Genomic DNA, 18354 nt, shown 5'->3' with positions numbered 1-18354 from the left:
GTACTCACAATAAAATGTCCCCCTGAGATGTTTGGTACCAGACCATCATTGATTGCTCATGCAGACTCTCAGGGGGTGGGGCAGCAGCGTTGAGCACATCTGGCCATAGCAACCATCGGAAAGTTGCACTAGGACGTTACTGTTTTTATGGATACCTTGAGTAATCTGAAATAAAGTTTTGAATGGATGTCTATAGAGGACAGGAAAGTGTGCAGCAGTGAATGCAGAGAGGAGGCTAGAGAGGAGGCAGCGAGGTTGGCGGAGAGGAGTGGTGAACAAAAGATGTAGAAAGGGGGAGAGGAAGGCAAGAACTATCAGGGGAGCGTGAAGACATAAGGAGGTGGCAGTAAGAAACTGGGAAAGGAGAAGTAAAGGGGGAATTGTGGGGGTAAAGAAAGAAGTTAGGAATGAAAAGAGGAAACCAGAGAGGAGGATAGTGGTCCATGTGCAGAGAAAGAAAAGTGGATAAGACCAGAGTTAAGAAGTTGGAGCTGTCCGAGCTAGCGGGCAACTCGCGGACAGCGTGATGGAGGACAATGTGGCAGGGTCGGGGAGAAGCAACATTTGGGCAGGCCACACTCTAACGTCTGGCCCCCGTGCAGAAGATCCAGCCCACCAAGCCTGGCGGTGTAGCCTACAACAAGAGAGAACAACATCCTGGCAAGCACGCTGAAAGCCAAGCAAGTATCTTGAAGAGCCAAGAAGGGCGTTGTGGGGCACAAACTCCAAAGGACCAAGGGACTGTTGAGCGCCAGTGGGCAGAGACTAGGGGAGAGAGGGAAGGACCGGTGGACTCCAGTCTCTAGGCAGCTTAAGTTACTCCCACACCATAGTGCTACTTTTGTTGAACTAAAACCCTTTAACTTTGAGCAGTCTGTTGATCCCAGGGCACGGCCAGGCCACGCATGGCCGCCTCGCCTACATACCCTCAGTGACGGGCTGCAGCTTGGACGAGCGCTCCGAGTCTGGCGAGTGCAGCGGCTCCGGCTCCTTCAGGTTCTCCAGGTGCATGAAGGGGTCATAATCCACAGAGGCCAAGTCAGACAGGCTAAGCGGGAAGTAGCGGGGGTTACTGAAGTGCTGCGCCCCGTAAACACACCCATGCAGAACCTGCAACACAAGGGGACACGCTGAACTGAGCAGAAGCCAGTGGAGATGTACAGGGAGCACACAAAGAGGACACTGGCCCTGTGAAGGTGGCGGAGGGCAAAGGAGACCCAAGAGGGAAGGCACAACCCCAGGAACGAGAAGAGGAGGCAGCCCAGGTGAGATGGAGAGCAAAGAGCTCAAGAGAAGTGGACACCACCCTCAACGGTGACAAGGGCAACAGACCAGCGCTGAGGTAGGTGGCCACCCCGGCCTGCGAGCGAGGAAGGGCCACAGTGCACCAGGGAATTGGCATGAAGGAGCAGGAAGTGGCAGCAAAGGGGTCCAGGGCGCCAGCAGGCGACCAGTGCTTCCGAGGCGAAGGGGCGCACTGCACTAGGTGGGGCAGGGGGCTTGCTAGTGAGTGGACATAATGCACCAGAGGAGAGCCTGTCACATCCACTTACTTTATATGCACAGTTCAGCACCGAATTCTCACTCTTGTCGTTCTCGGCCCCGGCGAAATGGATTGGCTTCAGTAGGGTCTTCAGAGGCAGTGCCATGATCCAGTCTAGGAGAGAGAGCAGGAGCGAGACGACCAGCTGAAAGAGAAGGCGAACCAGGCATCAGTACGGGCGCACGTACCCCCCCAGGCCTACCCAAAGGGCTGCCATTGACGGGCAGAGAGTCCTGCGCCAGACAGTGGGACCAAAGGGAGGCAGATGTCATCCGAGGGAAACGCCCGAGCTGGCGGTCTCTAAGGTAAAAGGGAATTAGCACATTTCTGAGAATTCTCCCCAACACGAAGAACACCCGAGCTGGGGGTCTCCTCCCGTGCCTCCTCTCAGGGACTGCAGAACTAGAATACCCTCCCACCTTCAGGTCCCACCTTGCAGAAGCAAGTGGGTCAAAGGTCCACAGCTAAGGCCCTCTGCTGCTAGGTCCACACCATGAGCCCTCAGGTGAGCCTACCTGGAACAATAGCTTTGCTGCTTAACCTTCACTATAGTCACATTCTGCCCTCTAGTGGTTAGTCGGGACAATTGTCATAAAACATTCTGTGTGCCCTAGAAAAAGGTCACATTTTAGGAAACTACTTCTCAGTGTCAAATATAAGAGTTCCAGTCTTGTAAAAAGGGTCCCATGTCAAAGAGCAGAACAAAGTCTCTAGGGGGACCGCTGGTTATGAGACAAGTAAGTCCCAGTTCCTAAGTGGCAGCAACCTCCCCAGGGGACACCAGAAAAGACCCCCAGAAGGGATCCAGGGCCAGATTCCAGAGCCAGCAACCCCAATACAGAATGCAGACAAGTAGTTTACCCCCCCCCCCCCACCCCATGCAAGTTCATTGGGAAGGGCCATGGAGAGCCATCTGCAGGGGTCTTCTACCACGGACAACGGAGACCCTGATGGCAAATCTAAGTAAAAACCAACTAACCCAGGACTGAGAGGTAGGTACTTGGTGTTGGCCCTTGAAACTCAACAAGTAAACACTTTCTTTACAGGGCAAAATGATGGTTACAGCCATTCAAGGACTTGAACCCTCAGCCAATGACAACCCCGACAGCCCATCAGAAAAACAATTGTCCTTTACAGAAGTGGGACCCCACCATCCAGAAGTGGAATCCAGGACAGAGAAGGAGGAACATGCACCAGGCAGACACCAGCCGCTCAGCAGGCAAACATGGAGGGCACGCTGACAAAAATGGCCTCTGCAGCAGTGCAACGGCAGTGGCGACTCTGGATAGCCCAGAGAAACAGAACTAGCAGGGTGTTTGGGTCCCTACACCTTTCCAGGTGGCGGAAGATCGTGGCAGTGAATGGTCACAGGATGGAAAGTCTGGCCTAAGCAAATGAGCAACGGCAGCAGCAGGTTGAGGCCGACGCGGGGTGCAAACCGAAAGCACAGCCAAGAGACACCGGTCCTACCAGCGTGGCGGAAGCGGGTCTCAACATTGATTATAATCTGTTGAGTATGCTTGTGGCTAATCTCAGGGTATTGGGGGCACCCTTCCCATGAGACCAGGAAGGTGAGGCCGCTACCCAATAGCCCCCCTGGGGATGTGACTCAGCGGGAGGATCTCATGGGGAAGGAAACCCTATATGGGACCAGTGACTACTATCTTGGGAAAACGCGCTATGCGCCCCCATTTCCATCCCCTTTTTCCTCTTACCCCCTCAGTCCTCTGTCGTCTCGCCCACTCCTATATATTTGTGTAGCGTAGAAGACCCCGTTCACATAGGCTATACTGAGATGAGGAACACTGAGGTCTACCCAGATGGAATTCATACAACCAACGCACGAAGAAGAACAGTCGAGGAATGAAGAGCCTACTGCGGAACTAACATACAATTAACAAGAGCAACAACCAAAGATAAAAAGGGAAGGTCTACGTGCCTGGTCAGATCATCCCTTAAGGAACAGAGAGCGGCTGTAGGCTTGCCGCGGAGAACAGGAAACACTGACCGAGGCTCACTGAACACACGCAGTGTTCCCCTTTATCCAGGTTGGAGATTCAGTGGTCCGGGAGAGACCGGGAGTCAGACAGAGAAGCATACACCAAGAGACCCCAGACCTGGCAAGTCTGCGGGGACACACAGAAAGCTGGAAGGCATGCAGAAGCCTGCAGCAGGAGGATGCAACTCTGAAGCAGCTCGAACAAGCCGGCAATGTCATAAAATGTACATGAGTTACCGTAATGGCTGGTAGAGTGAAGGAGGCAGTTGGAGAAGGCTGAAGACCCCCCCCTCCCTCCCTCGTACCAGTACTTGGAAAGAACCAAGACAGAGACATATGAGAACCAGTGCCTGGCAGCTCAGTGAATCGGGCCCGATTGCTATATACTATAAGCCAGAGAGAAGGGTCTGGGGAGCAGATGAAGCGGGAAAGCCCTGCAAGAGGAACACACATCAGTTCAGAGAAGCAGGCAATAAAGGGTCTGCGGTCCACAGCAAGTCGGGGAGGTCCCGAGAAGCACACAAACAGGGGTCAGAGACCGACAAGAAAAGGAGAAGTTTGCCAAGAGATAATAAGATGTCAAGGATCCACTTCTGAAAGAAGGCACATGTTCTTCAACACGGAGATCTACAGAAAAGTCTGGCAGTAGAGAGAACCAGGCTTGTTGCTACATTGGTGATCCTGAGAAAGACCAGGGGAAGGGAGACATTCCCCCAGATACCTGGGAACTGTGTTTTGTGAAACAAGAAAGACTGTGACAGAAAAGGGGAAGGAAGACATTTCCCCATCAATCCTTTTTTTAACAGGAACAACTTGCGAAGATTAGGGGGACAGAGACAAATGGTGTGAACTGGAAATGGGGACTTTCTTTCACACACGCTTGGACGAGTATCCAACTTAAAGAACGTCAGAGTTGAATAGGAGAACAACTGTGTTTTCTCATCAGAAACTGAACATTAAACTGGCATCCAGAACGAAGTATCTATCCTTCTGGATCAAGAAGATACCCAGTTTTCCTTAGTCTAGAGTATAAGGGATGGAAATAGGGGTGGACATTTAACTTTGTGGGACATCCTGACAGATTCCTTAGTCTTTTTGTTGAGGCAGGGCAACCCCGCTTAGGAAACGGGCAAGATCCTTTTCTTTCATTTACTTTTCTATACAAATAAAAAGTCTTTACCAACAACGATGCCACCACTGTGTCAGACTTGTACTTCTGCAGCCTTGCACACTACATCAACTAGCCATAGGGGGAAGGCTAGAAACGCCCAAAAAGAAAGGGAAGCCAAACCGCTCTACAAAACGAGTAGACCAGTCTTAACTCCCAAGTGGGAGTAGTAGGTTGACACAGAGGTACAACTAGTCCACACAGAGCTCTAGAAAATACACCACAATGATGCACTGAAAAACATACGACATACATTACTCACTGTAATCGTATTTCTGGTGCTTGCATCTGCTTAGATTCACATGCTCTGCATTTAGTCCGGCATCTACAGGTAATCGCAGACTATTGCATCTCGTTTCCGAAGATTGAAAAGGGACGTTGAAATGGGCGTGACTGTAATACTTTACCTAACATGACATGTAGTGTACCCAAAATCCTTCACGCGTCGAGGACCCACCGGGTGTTTCGCCTTACAGAGTGCATGAGTGAGTACAAAAGAAAAGAAGGTTTAAGAGGTCTATGTTCCTTCTACTACAAGAGGAGAGGAAGGGAGGGCCATGTAAATCTAGGCAAATACAATCATCAGCAATACGATTATAGTGTAATGCATGTCTTCTGATGCTTGTGAATCTGTTTAGAATCACATGCTGAGCATAGACTAGCGAGCAGTACCCAGAGATAGTGGTGAGATGTGTGAAGGAACAGTAGCAAAGAGATGTCTTAGTACCACTTGTCCCACCTGAGACTCAGACTTAAGAATGTGTGCGTCTAAGCAGTAGTGTTGCGTAAAAGTATGAACAGAACTCCAGGTTGGTACTTTGCAAACGGAATCTAGAGGAACATTTGCATTGAATGGGATGGTAGCCCCTGTGCCCAGAGTAGAGTGGCAAGAGAGTAACACAGTGTGATGCGTTTAACAATCCATTTGAAAATAGCCGATTTACAGACAGAGTCCCCGTCTCTACCAGCTGCCACAGAGACAAATAATTGGTTTGTCTTTCTCAGTGGCTTAGTATTTTCAAGGTAGTAGATCACTGCTCTCCTAACATCTAGTGTATGGAGGCTTCTTTCCGCTGAGTTAGTGGGGTTTTGAAAGAAAGTGGGAAGTTCGATTGACTGATTCACATGGAACTTCAATATGAATTTAGGTGCAAAACATGGGTGTGTGTGCAATACCACATTATGTTTGTGGATAGCCACAAATGGGCCTTGAACTGAGACAGCCTGCAGTACACTAACTCTCCTTATCGAAGTAACGGCCAAGAGAAAGGCAGTCTTGCAGGTGAGGACATGAGGCTAGCCTTGCTCATGGGTTTGAAAGGAGGTCCCATTAATCTTTGTATTTTGTATTTATTTGTATTTTATTGAATTTATATAGCCCTTTAATCCAAAGTGCTTTACATGAGAACACACAAAATACATCAAGCATAATATAGAAATTGAATCATAACTTGAAAACAGTGTAAAGAACAATTTACAAAAATGCAGAGGTGAGGAGCGAGTATGGAGGGGCAGAGGAGAGAGAGGGAAAGGGAGAGGTTAGTGGGGGTAAGAGGGAATGTATGAGTGTGAGGAAGAGGAGAGAGGAGAGCAGGACTAGAAGAGAGGAGGGAGTGGGGGGGAAGGAGGTAGGGCGGGATAGGGAGAGTAGTGGTAGGAGGTGAGGAAAGAGGGGGAGGGGGAAGAGCGAGAGGAAACAAAGGGTGCTAGGGAGGTGAGTGGAAAAGATAAGATTTGAGAGAAGAGCGAAAGGAAGGGAAGGAAGGGGAAGAGCGACTGTGAAGGGGGAGGAGGATCCAATGGAAGGGAGCAAGGAGTTGGAAAGATCGGAAGCGGGAGGGGGCACAGGGAGGAGGTGGAGGAGAGAGTAGGAAGAGATTAGCAGAGCGGAGAGAGCGAGAAGGGGTATAGTAAATGAGAAGGGAGGAGAGGTAGGGGGGGCAAGGCCATAGAGGGATTTGAAAACAAGACAGAGGAACTTGAATTTGAGCTGGGAGTGAAAAGAGAGCCAGCCTAAAGAGGTGAGAGAAGAGGTGAGAGAAGGCAGAGGGAGCGGATGGCTGAGTGGTAATCTTGTGAGGACAACATTCATATCCCATCCGGGAGTTGGGTTAGAAATAGTGGGGTGAAGTCTATTAACCCCTTCCATAAAGGCCTTAATGACCGGAATCTTCCACCATGAAACCTTGCGCTGGGATGTGGTATACGGAGAGAGAGTGGCAAGGTGAACCTTTAGGGAACTGAAAACAAGTCAAGAGTCTAAAAGGTGTGTTAGATAAAGCACTATATCTTTAGGAGAACAGTCAGCAGGTTTGACGTTCTTAGTATTGCACCGGATGACAAAACATTTCCACTTATTGGAACAACAATATCAGGTGTTGGGTTTCCGTGCCTCTCTAAGTAAGTCCATACTTCTTTGAGGGAGTTGGAGATGCACAAACTCTGACTTCAGGAGCCAGGCTGCTAAATTGAGTTTGAGGGCATCCATGCAGTGTTGCCCCTCCAGTCCTGCAACAGCATGTTGTATGGGCATGGCAGTTTCCTGGGAGGAGAGACCAACATCCTCATGAGATGGGAGAACCAGGGTTGGCGGGCCCACATTGGTGCCACCAGGATCCTTGCGACTGGTTCCTGGTGCATCTTGTGCACCATCCTATTGAGAAGGGGAAGTGTGGGAGGGGACCTGTATTGCCGAGCCATTTGGAGGTGGAGGCTGGAGAGCCCCTGGAAGCAGAGTTTCGACATCTGCCTTTTGTGAGAAACCCAAAGGTGACTCCCTAACTAGCATCCAGGGATCTGTCATCCAGGTTGCCAGGACACGGCCATCACTATTGGATCCAGTTCCTGGGGGTGGACTAGACAGGGAGGATCTCCCGGATGGGGAGTCCTCAGGGAATGGAAGTGGGACACTGACGGGTGAGATGGGGTATCCCCCTCCTTAGAACACCTTTTCCCACATCATACCATGTAAGATACTGAAACACTGAAATCCCCCCCTTATCCAACGCAAACACTTTCGCATAATATGAAAGATGAAGGACAAACACCAGAGCCGTTTACCCGACATGACCAAACACAAGGGTCAGGCAAAGTCAGGTAATTGACCAGAATCTCACACACCCGACGGCCCTTTCCCTTCCCCACAGGGATAAAAGGTGAGGACGAGAGCACACGACGAGCAAGGCAGGGTGCACGACGAGAGAGCTATCCAAGCACGGCAGTTCAAGAGGAGGAGAAAGGCAGCAAGAACCAAAGGGGCGGCGAGGAGAGAAGTGCTCTTGCCCTTTCTAACTCCGACCCGCGAAACATCAGTGGAAGGAATCGTAAAACCGCGAACAACAGACAATGTGTGTTGCAGCAGATGCAAACAGTACACTGATCCCTCCTCTGCTGATAACCAAGCCAGGGAAAGACGTTTGCTACTGTGGTACCGTCCTTGACTCCAGTGACAAGAAAAGCCAAGCGGTTCATCACAGCCGGTGAGTCGAGGGGCGAACTGATAAGCAACCGACCTGTGATGAATGAAAGTTACCAATGGCAAAATAAGGGAAGTTCAAAGAACTGTTGACATTAAGGGAACACCAGCTGCAGAGGGGTCTGGCACCACATGGGTGCTCATACAAGAGAGACTAGTTGGTCTGACATTTCTTAGAACTACCAATACCAGAAGGCCCTAGGAGAGCCACAAAGAAAAGGTCAAAGTGGTCATACATTGGTCTAGCAAAACCCCCTGTACAGTCGAAAGTCTCTTACCGACAAACCAGTGAAAATCCAAGGGAAGTGAATCCTGCATCATTAGAAAGTAGAAGGAATTGTAAAGTTGGCAAGAGTGAACCCAACGGAGGGTTGTCCACAGTGAACTGTTTAAAAAGACATTAAGATTTGTGAATGCCATAAGTGGAATTGATTTGGAAAGCCGTAGTGAACCTGATGGAGGGAGACTAACATTCGAAAAGGGTCTGAGCCCGGAAGAGGGGGATCCAGGGGTAAGAAGGCACCAACTGAAGTGCAAACAGAAAGGAACTTTTGTTTATTTTTTTTGGAACACATCAGGTCCTCGGAGACCAGAGACACTTTGTAGAAAAGAGACTTAACCACTGAAGGTCAGGGTACTTGAGAGCGGAACTGTAGACTTGTGCTGGGAAAGCTCGAGCGTGTGCTGTGCTCACCAGTCCTGCCTTGTCCAGTGCTCAAAACGTGGGGAAGGGAGACCCCTCCCCCCGGGCTACCAAATTTCGGACTTGATTTGTGAACACTTCTTTTCTTTCTTGTGAACACTATTCCAAACTCTTTTTGTATTACTTGTAAGGAGTGGCAATAAGTTTTTCTTAGCACAGGCCCTTTTATTTTTAAAATAAGCCACTAGGACTGCCTTATTATTTGATGGTCATAGCTTGCTCCCATCTTAGATTTAGGCTTAGATTAGGCATTTCTCTCACCCATTTATACAGTTTAATAAACACCCTTGAACTGTGATCACTTGTGTCTGTCTTTACTGTTGCCACCATGAGTTCCTTACACTTTCCCTACCACTTCCGAAAACCTCTTTGTTGTGGAGACTGAAAACCACCGGAGGAGCCCTGCCGTACTGTCCTTGTGGCGAGGGGAGAAAGAGGCCTTGGGTTCAGAGGGATTGCCCGCTGGACCATAAGATTTATCGTTGTGCGTAGGCCGCGATGGTGGGTGAGCAGGGGATGGCGAACCGTGAGGTTCGAAAGGTCCCACCCAAGTCTTTGACAGGCCTGCAGGCATAGAAACATTCCATGGTGGATCCGCAGCGAAGAGTTTAGGGGTTCTGTGATTATGAGCAGGTGGTGCGGCTGTGTCCTTGTCACCAAGGTGCGACTTCCCCCAACGCACTTCCGGCGACATGCTTGTCGGGGCCGGGACGGACACGTGGGAATGCGAGGGTTCCAACGTTAACTCAGCGGCCCCCGAATCGGAGCCGTGGCTGCTGACAGACTTCTCGTCTTAAGTACCGACGGGGGAGTGACTCTCGGCCTGTATAGCATAGGCCGTCCATCTTCGTATGCCTGTCTTTCAAGGTATTAGGCCAAAAATGTTTGCAGGCTTTACAGTGACACGTGTTGCGGTCACAAGGGAGGCACTGATTGCATCAGCGATGGGTGTCTTTCCAAGAAAGATTCCCAGTGCAAGACAGGCAGAATTTAAAAGGTGTCCTCTCCATAGCAGAGGGAAATGGCAGCCAGGCCAAAGAAAAGGGAAATGAATGGGTAAAGAAAAGGCATTCTCATAGGAAGTCAGTAAAGAAAGGGACCCACTCTACCTACTGTTATGCCCGGGCGGGAGGGCTAAGGCCGCGTAGAAATTAGTAGCCGAGCAGTCAAGGAAGGAGCGTAGGCAGGCAGGATCATGGCGTTGAGTAGCCATCGAAGTAGTCGTCGAAAACCAAGTGAACCGCTGAAGTATAGGATCAGCAATTTAGACTCTTATGAGCTCTGCATCATGCGAGACCGACTAGTTAGGTGAATAAAAAACAATCTGGTGGGACCTCGATGCATGAATGTTTGGGGTGGGTCACTACACGTCACGTTAGAGATAGTGTTACAGTCGCGCCCATGTCGACGTCCCTTTTCGATCTTCGAAAAAAAGATGCAATACTCTGCGCTTACCACTAGATGTCAGACTATATGCACAGCATGTGATTCTAAGCCGGTTCACAAGGCTCAGAAACTGTCATACAGTTGCACGTATAAATGTATCCTTTTCAATAAGTACTTTAGATATGAATACACAGCATTAAAAAGATATCAGCATATTCTAAAAACAGTAATGCTTATACAAGGACTCGCCTAGTCCCAATGTATGTCCTCTCCCAGAGGGAAGCACACAACTTTAAATAACAGGGGGAACCATACAACCTAGCAAGCAGGTAAGTCCCCTATGGGCCTGCTCCATACTGTAACCGTGTCCTATAGACACATCCAGACCCAGGTGCATATGGAAGGCCCTAGACCTAGAGGTGAAATCCTCACACACAGAGGTCAGGTATGGGAAGGGAAAAGAAGAGAAACACAATGTCAAAAACATGGAGTAAATCTCCAGGGGCCATAACCAACAGAACGCCATATTCATTTGCACCCCCTAGGGCATTATACAAGTATTAATCCACAGGCACATTAAGTGATGTATTATATGGAGAAAGACTGGAACAATGTAAACCCTAGTGTGAGTAACCTGAGGCATTTCTCACAGGCTATTCCCGGGGATCCTTTGTTCAGGTGGCCAGGGGAGGGCCATCGCTCTTGGATCCCAACCCTGGGGGCGGATGAGCGAGGGAGGATCACCTGGGCAGGGGATCCTTGGAGACTGTCCTCCTCACACCTGACTCCAATCAGCTCTAGCTGGGAGTATATAAGTAGCAACCAGAAATAGCATTTGGAGCAAGCTGGGGGATGCTGGAAGGTTCCGAGAAGCCAGAGGAAGACCAAGTGAGCTGCAGAGACCCTAGGAGACCTGGAGGAGGAGAACCACGCCCAGACATTGGCCCTTGGCATACAGAGGAGACTGAAGTGTGGGGAGAGACCTGTAACTCCAGGAGACCAAACCAGGGGCAGCTGGGCTTTACTGGCGGTACACACAACAGAGCTCCTTCCCTGGCCAAATTCTGAGGGGCAGGCGCTGAGGCCCTGACTTCAGCAAATCATCCCTGTGAGACTCCTACCACTGCCACTCCAAGGAATGCTGTTTTGGGGAGCAATGAAGTAGGAGCAAAATAAACCCAAGGGCATTCTGGGACTTGCGAGTCCAAAGATATTGTTATATGGAAAGTATCTGAAATTGAAGAAGGGTCTGCGCCCGGCAGATGGAGACTCTTACAACACAGAGTAGGTCTGAGCTCGGAAGAGGGGGACCTGGCTGGAAAAGGATGATTAAAGCCTGAACAATCAGTGAGTTGAGCTACACAAAAGTTTGGTTTGTGAAAGGCAAATGGGATGCTATGAAAATATTTTAAAAAAGAAAGATGGAGAAGGATGAAAGTAAGCTGCGATGCTGGAAGGGCTTATGAAATTTTGAACAAAGAACTTGTGTGTGTTAAAGTTTGAAAGCAAGTCCACTGAAGGACCAGCTGCAGAGTGGTCAGGTGCCACGTGGGTGCTCATTTGAAGGATTCTGGCTGGTGTCCTTGTTGAAACTACAAGTACCAGGAGGCCTTAGGAGAGGCCAGCGTGAGGAGTCAGAGGGGTCATACAAGGGTCCAGTCAAACCCCTTGTACAATTGAAAGTCTGACGCATTGACAAGAAGGAAAGTAAAGGGAACCTGGTTGGGGGCTGAAATCCAGACTTAGTAAAAGGGAGACCTGAAGGGGTCCAAAGGAACTGTCGTATGAACTGTGGCAAGTGTGAACACGGCGCAGGGTTGCCCTGAGAAAGCTAGGGGAAGGGAACCCTGCTTTCTGTTGAGAGGAGCAAATCATGAACTGCATTAGAAAACCTTGAAATGTGAATATAATGGCTAAGTGAACCCGGCGGAGGGATGCCAAGGGGAAAGCGAACGAGAGTGAATCCCGCATTGTGAGAAAGCCAAGTGTTCTGTGTATTTGGCAAACGTGAACCCGGCTGAGGGTTGCCTGCGAATTGGGGTGAAGCATAATACACCTGTGAACATTGTGGCGACAAGAGTGAACCCCGCTGAGGGTTGTCACCAGTGAATGGTTGTTTAAAGAGACACTGAGACTCTGGAATGTTACATTGTGAATGAAAGGTCGTAGTGAACCTGACGGGAGGGAGGCCCACATTGTATGAGGCTCGGAGCCCGGCAGAGGGGGATTCTAAGGCGAAGAGTAATCGCCCCATGAAGATTTATTGAAGGAACCTTTGTTTATGGTGATTGTAACACACCAGGTCCTCTGAGGCAAGAGACTTTGTATGAAAGACTCGACCACAGAAGGCCCCAATATTTTGGAAACTAACTGTAACCTCGTGCTGGCGAGGCCCACTTGTGCCATGCTCAGGAGTCCCACCTTGTGCCGTGCTAAAAACACGAGGAAGGGAGACCCCAGCCATACCATCCTGACTTATTTTGTCAAGACTTCTTTCTTTTCTGATGAACATTATCCCACACTATTTTGTAACTTGGCGGTAAGGATTGGCAATAGTTCTTTTTAGTATAGGCCCTTTTTATTTGACAAGACATCACTAGGACTGCCTTATTATTATTTGATGGTTGTAGCTTGCTCCCATCTTAGATTTAGGTTTAGATTAGGCGTTTTTCTCACCCATTTATACAGTTCAATAAACACCCTTGAACTGTGATCACTTGTGTCTATTGCCACCATGAGTTCCTTACACTAGCCAAAGGCTCCCAGGAATGAGCAAAACAGTAACAGTCACCCGATTCATATATTTCAAGGGAAAAATAGTTCAGAGCTACTAGAAATAGTCACAATGTCACATTTACAGTCCCACGAACGAATGCACATGAAGACTGTAATGAATCTATTAAATTTCTCAGCCGAGTGTCGAACTTGCGTGAGAGTTCAATAAACCCCTGAGGGATCCAGGAACAACATCCGGGTGCGGGTAAGTGTAGAAAGGAAGGGGCACCTGGCTATTCCCCGAACTCGCCCTGGTACATCAAAATGTGCACAAACAATTGATCAGGGCGACCCCGGTTGCACAACAGAACACACTGACAATTTGATGGTGTTTACAACAAAACGTCCATCTTGTGTATTAACACAAGGAAAATGATAAGTATCACATACAGGCTAAGTGAATGAACCCAACACATTCCAAACAAAAACAAAGAAAACTACTTGAAAAAGCTATTGCTCTACTATTCAACGGCCTAATGGTTCACAATATACAAACCCTTGTGTTTCAAGGGAGGTATTCTTTTAACAATATTGAATTAAACATCAAATATTTAGTGCCCGGGGGTGTGGCGGAAACAAATATCCATAAAGAGTCAACACAATAGTGTTTCGGCCTATTGCAATAAAGACCCCTTTGAATACAACGGCCTTCATCAGGACCAGGAATTGTGGTCTGGGTTCTTCACAGCCTGTGGTATAGATCGAGCTCTAGTATCGCAGCACGTGTTGTTGAATGTCGCCACATCACATGTGGCGGCCACGCAAATCCAATGAAGATAGATTTGTGTGTAATCTCTGATTATCCGGTTTTAACCCTATCAATGGAGAGTATTATGCCGCAACGTACAGGTGGACTACAGAGGTCCTGTCAGGTCCCTTTTGATACGTGTGGTCCACCTCAGTGCTACTCGACAGAGTTTTTCGAGCGCTTTGTGTCCACAGACTCAATGTCAGGAAAGTTCCAGGTAAGTTCACAGTATCATTTGAATCGATGGGAAAAAGTTAAAGGCCCATCTGGTTTAGTGGCGGTAGGTCTGTGTGATGCCAGAGTCTGGCTTCTGTGACCGGTAACATCCGGGAAGGCCACACGAGACCCCAAAGAAGTGTTCCAGGTCGGAAGATTAATCCAGGCCCAAGAGGAAGAAGCAGCAGAATGGTGGCCCCCTCCTCCCAATACATGTGAATCACAGTAAAATATTGCCTCCCAGGAAGCACAGACAGACATGGGGAACACCTGGAGTGAGTATCGAGGACCCACAGGTAGGTACTCACATCAGCAGTTTCAGAAGAACAGTCTCCAACAACCCGGTGAGTAGACTGCTCTTTCCCACAAGTTCCTCTTCTCCGGGACTTGAACCCTAGGCCAACAAAGGCCCCAGCAACCCAGGAAAGAAACAAAGGCTCCTCCCAGGATCCGTTCAGAGAGGCTCCCAACGAAAGGAGGGAACCCAAAGACATGACTTTCAGGAGCAAAAGTTCCCAGGATGGAGATAATGGCTAGTGGCACTCGCAGACGTCCCACACCGAAGCTCTGGTGGGATGTTGGGTCTTCACCCACCTTCTGGACTTCTGCAGCGACCCACTGCTAATCAGAAGATATTGGCGGTGAACTGCGGGTGGCGGTGATAAAACGTCATAGAAATGGTTCTGTCATGGAGCACTCAACCCAGCCGATGTAGGGAGACTGCAGGAGATTTCTGGGGGCCGGACTGGAGCGCCAAAAGCCCAAACCGGGATATTGCCAAACTCCTGTACACCTAGCCAGTATAGCCAGGTACGGGTTACAAATAGCAGAAACGGTGGGCATCAGCAGACCTGCCTACTCCTCACTGCAGAACAGGAAAGCAAAAGAGAGGCAGGAGCAGGGCAGAACCTAAATACCCCTGCAAAACAGGGCGGCTGCTAGGACAGTCAGCCAATCATATAAAGGGGCTATGGGTAGAGGGCCAGATGACCAACCATACTGGTTGGTCAGTAGGAATGCCACTTAGACTTAGGCAATGGGATAGTCCAGGGACCTTTACTGGCCCAAACTAGTTAGGACCAACATGGAGGCTGCCATGATGGGCTTATAGAAAGGCCATTTTGAGCCTAAATTGTGGTCATCTACACAAAGGAAAGCCCTCAAACACAAAGCGACAGAGCAGTACTTAAAAGAAACATTGGTACCCAATGGCTACCAAACAGTTACATTTGGCAACTAATGCAGTAAAATGGCTGTCACGCTTGGTGATTAAAGTAGTGCTGCCACCAGTGTACTTTCCAAAACCAGTGCAGCGAGATGAAATTACTTTAGGACAAAATGGGCAGCCGGAGAGGCACCCCTGGGACTGGACGCCTTAGGGGCAGTGAGTGCAATTGCATATACCTCATAATGGCTAAAACGGGCGCAGAGGCACGGTGTAGAGGAGGCCCCAAGCACGACCCGCACTCCAACCGTTCATTTTGAAGTGCCAGGAACATTCACGCCGAAATATGTGACGTATGATGAGAAAATAAACCAGCAGAGAGCGACAGTGGGGCTCTGTCTAGTACCTATCAAGAGAACAGCACCTGTTGAAGTACCGACGCCTAAGAAAACCTGCACAGTAAGGTACCCATTGAGAAAGCTATATCGACAAATGAAACAAACTGAAGAATGTCAGAGCACAGTCCCTGAAAAAGCTAAAAAGATACTGAAGGAAGACTAATGGGGACGTCACAAGAACCTGGACTGACTCACATATAGAAGATATGACGACCTGTGAATGATGAACAGAGATGAAACACCATGGATAAGGGACATCATGAACGTAAAAGTGAAACAACTATGTCAAAATATTAGAAGCTTATGCCATGAGCACGATGAAGCTATTCAGTTAGTTTACACGTTTACATATGAATGGAACCGCAAGAAGCAAAGAATCGTGAGGCTTGCGCATGCTTAGTAGTAAGATAGACTGCAGCAAGCGCCACCTATACATATCTACCTCAAAAGGAGCACTTTATATAAGTATACTTCCACTATAAACAAGAGCAGAATCAACCAAAGGTTACTAAAGGTCTCAGGAGAGGAGACCCTCTGCAAGCAAATCGAAAACTAAAGACAGAAAGAAACTTAGACGCATGCAAACCGTGCCAAGAAGCCAAGGTCGTGTCAGCTGAAATAGATCAACAGCAGATACAATTAATGAAGCACAGAGTATCCTGTTCAGAAATGTCAAGATAAGCCACAGAAGGCAGATGGTGGGCAAAACTAAATCAAATAGACAAATTGCATGAAGAATAACGATTTCACTGGGTCTGAATCACGTGACCAGCCAAGGGAGAAGAGATGAAACTTTCACACCTAAGTGTGGCCTTGTGCCATGCACAGATATCTGAACCTTTCCAAACAGAAATGCGGTCTTGAGGCCAACCACAAAGAAATAATTGACACATGACCACTGAGGTGATGATTGATTGTAGCAATAATCGGAGGAAGGCTGGGGGTGCAGACAAGCTACCTGCACCTGGCCGGCTATTCTGCACACTGCTAAGCAAAGTGGAAAAGTATGAGTGGGGTTGTTGCCAACCCAATCATACTGGACCAAGTAATCTAGGGTCCTATTGTTAGTAGAACCAATGAGACGTCATACTTTTAGTGACGTTTACAGTAGCCATTTTGACAGCTTTTTTTCCAATCCACTCACTCTGTTACCATATACAGATATAGTACCAATATTAAAGTTACCTTCCTATAACCAACAGAATTGCATACAACATTTTAAGTGTTACACGTCAGTGATGATGATAAAAGAGGTGTTTTTTATGAATTTCGTTGGAGTTGTTGAAGCGAGAAGGAAGATCGAGCAATTGCTGATGTTCATGAACTCCCCGTTTATTGTACTTGTCATTAAACGGACTCCCTTTGCCAAACCATTGAGTTGTCATTATTGATTTGATGCTAGAGTATTAATCTGCACCCCCATCCATCTCACGGGTGCAGCTGCCTCATCTTAAAGTGCTAATGGGCAACCCCCAGCTTTATGGGCCGGTTGGGGTCCTAGTGCACAACGGCACTCCTGGAAAAATCCCTCTGGCCACCACAAAGACATCAAAGAACCTAAAAAGACATTTGGGGTGGGGGGAGCAGGGAGTGGGCCAAGAATTGTCAAAATAGGAATGTTGTCTGAACCACAATGAACCGGCAGGGCACTGTGCCTGGACGAGATTCCTCTGCGGGGAGCGGTTACACACTTTGGAGTTACACTAAGGACAGAGGTTAGAGGGAGTTTTATTCATTCAAGCAGCCAGTGCTGGAAGCCTAAGACCTAAAAGGTAAAACTCTAATGTAAATCATTCTTTTGATATGATGACATGCCCCTATTGAAACACCTGGGGTAGAGTTGGTCTTCCCCTAGGGTCCTGCTGTGAGGAGTCGGCCATAGTGAACGTCAAATGATTGTAGCTGGTGCTGTGTTGATTAGAAGTGAACTTGGAACCCCTGCGACTAGAACAATGAACTTTGAGGGTGTTGGCACTCAACGCATCATAGGTACCTGTACACGTAGTATGGGATAGTGCTACAGGAACAAAAACAACATGTAATACTCTGACACAACCACTAGATGGCGGAATATGCATAGCATGTGTATCTAAACAGATTTGCCTAGCCTTGCTTGTGGGAGCTTCAACAGTCTTCGGACCCAATGCTGGAATACTAGCAGCAAGCAGGGCTGGTTTTAGAGGCAGCAGCACCCTGGGCGAATTGGCGCCCTCCCTCCCAGCATGTCCCTGGTCGACAAGGAGAGAGGCGGGGGGCGGGGGGGACAGGGACATGAGCGCCACATTTGCTTTGTCCCTCCCTGCTCCGGCCCCTCGCAGGGGGTTAATCACTGGAAAAGGACAGTAATGCATGCTAAAACCTCCTGGCTCCTGCGTCCCTATTGTCATTAAATGCGCCCCACTGCCGCGGCCACACCCTTTCTCACTATGCCAGCTCGGAGGAGTCCTTAAAAGACTCCCCTGAGATGGCATGACGGGCTAATGGTGCTGGGGGGGGGGGGCATGGCGCCCCGGGCGGTCGCCCAGCCCGCCCCCCCCCACACCCACTAAGGCCAGCTCTAAGAGCAAGCTGCACTTTCCACAACCCACCACTCGATGGTGGCATATGCAAAGCTTCTGCTCCGCTGAAAGCATTTCTACAGTGAGCCATGTGCCTGCTTAACTCCACTCGGCGTGCCACAGGGCGGGTGTGTATTGGATGAAGTGCACACGATCACACGGCTCACAGCGGGCTGGACATGGGGCTGTGCTGCTTCTGTGGCGACGCCTGTGATGAGGG

General features: G+C 48.9%; 1 protein-coding gene across 8 annotated transcripts in view; it reads right to left on the bottom strand.

Moving 5' to 3' along the window:
* RALGAPA1 (Ral GTPase activating protein catalytic subunit alpha 1) overlaps positions 1-18354 on the bottom strand; it is a 1128412-nt gene that overhangs the window by 397617 nt on the left and 712441 nt on the right. For all 8 annotated transcript variants that reach the window (XM_069638431.1, XM_069638437.1, XM_069638433.1 and 5 more), the window contains 2 exons: positions 1554-1688; positions 927-1110 (listed from right to left, as the gene is read on the bottom strand). In XM_069638431.1, coding sequence (XP_069494532.1) covers positions 927-1110; positions 1554-1688 — 319 coding nt within the window. The remainder of the gene's footprint in view (positions 1-926; positions 1111-1553; positions 1689-18354) is intronic.

The sequence above is a fragment of the Ambystoma mexicanum genome, chromosome 14 (genome assembly GCF_040938575.1).
Source record: "Ambystoma mexicanum isolate Mex_15411 chromosome 14, UKY_AmexF1_1, whole genome shotgun sequence".
NCBI classification, from domain to species: domain Eukaryota; kingdom Metazoa; phylum Chordata; class Amphibia; order Caudata; family Ambystomatidae; genus Ambystoma; species Ambystoma mexicanum.
The sequence above is the reverse complement of the archived record's forward strand: the minus strand, read 5'-3'. Positions and strand labels throughout refer to the sequence as shown.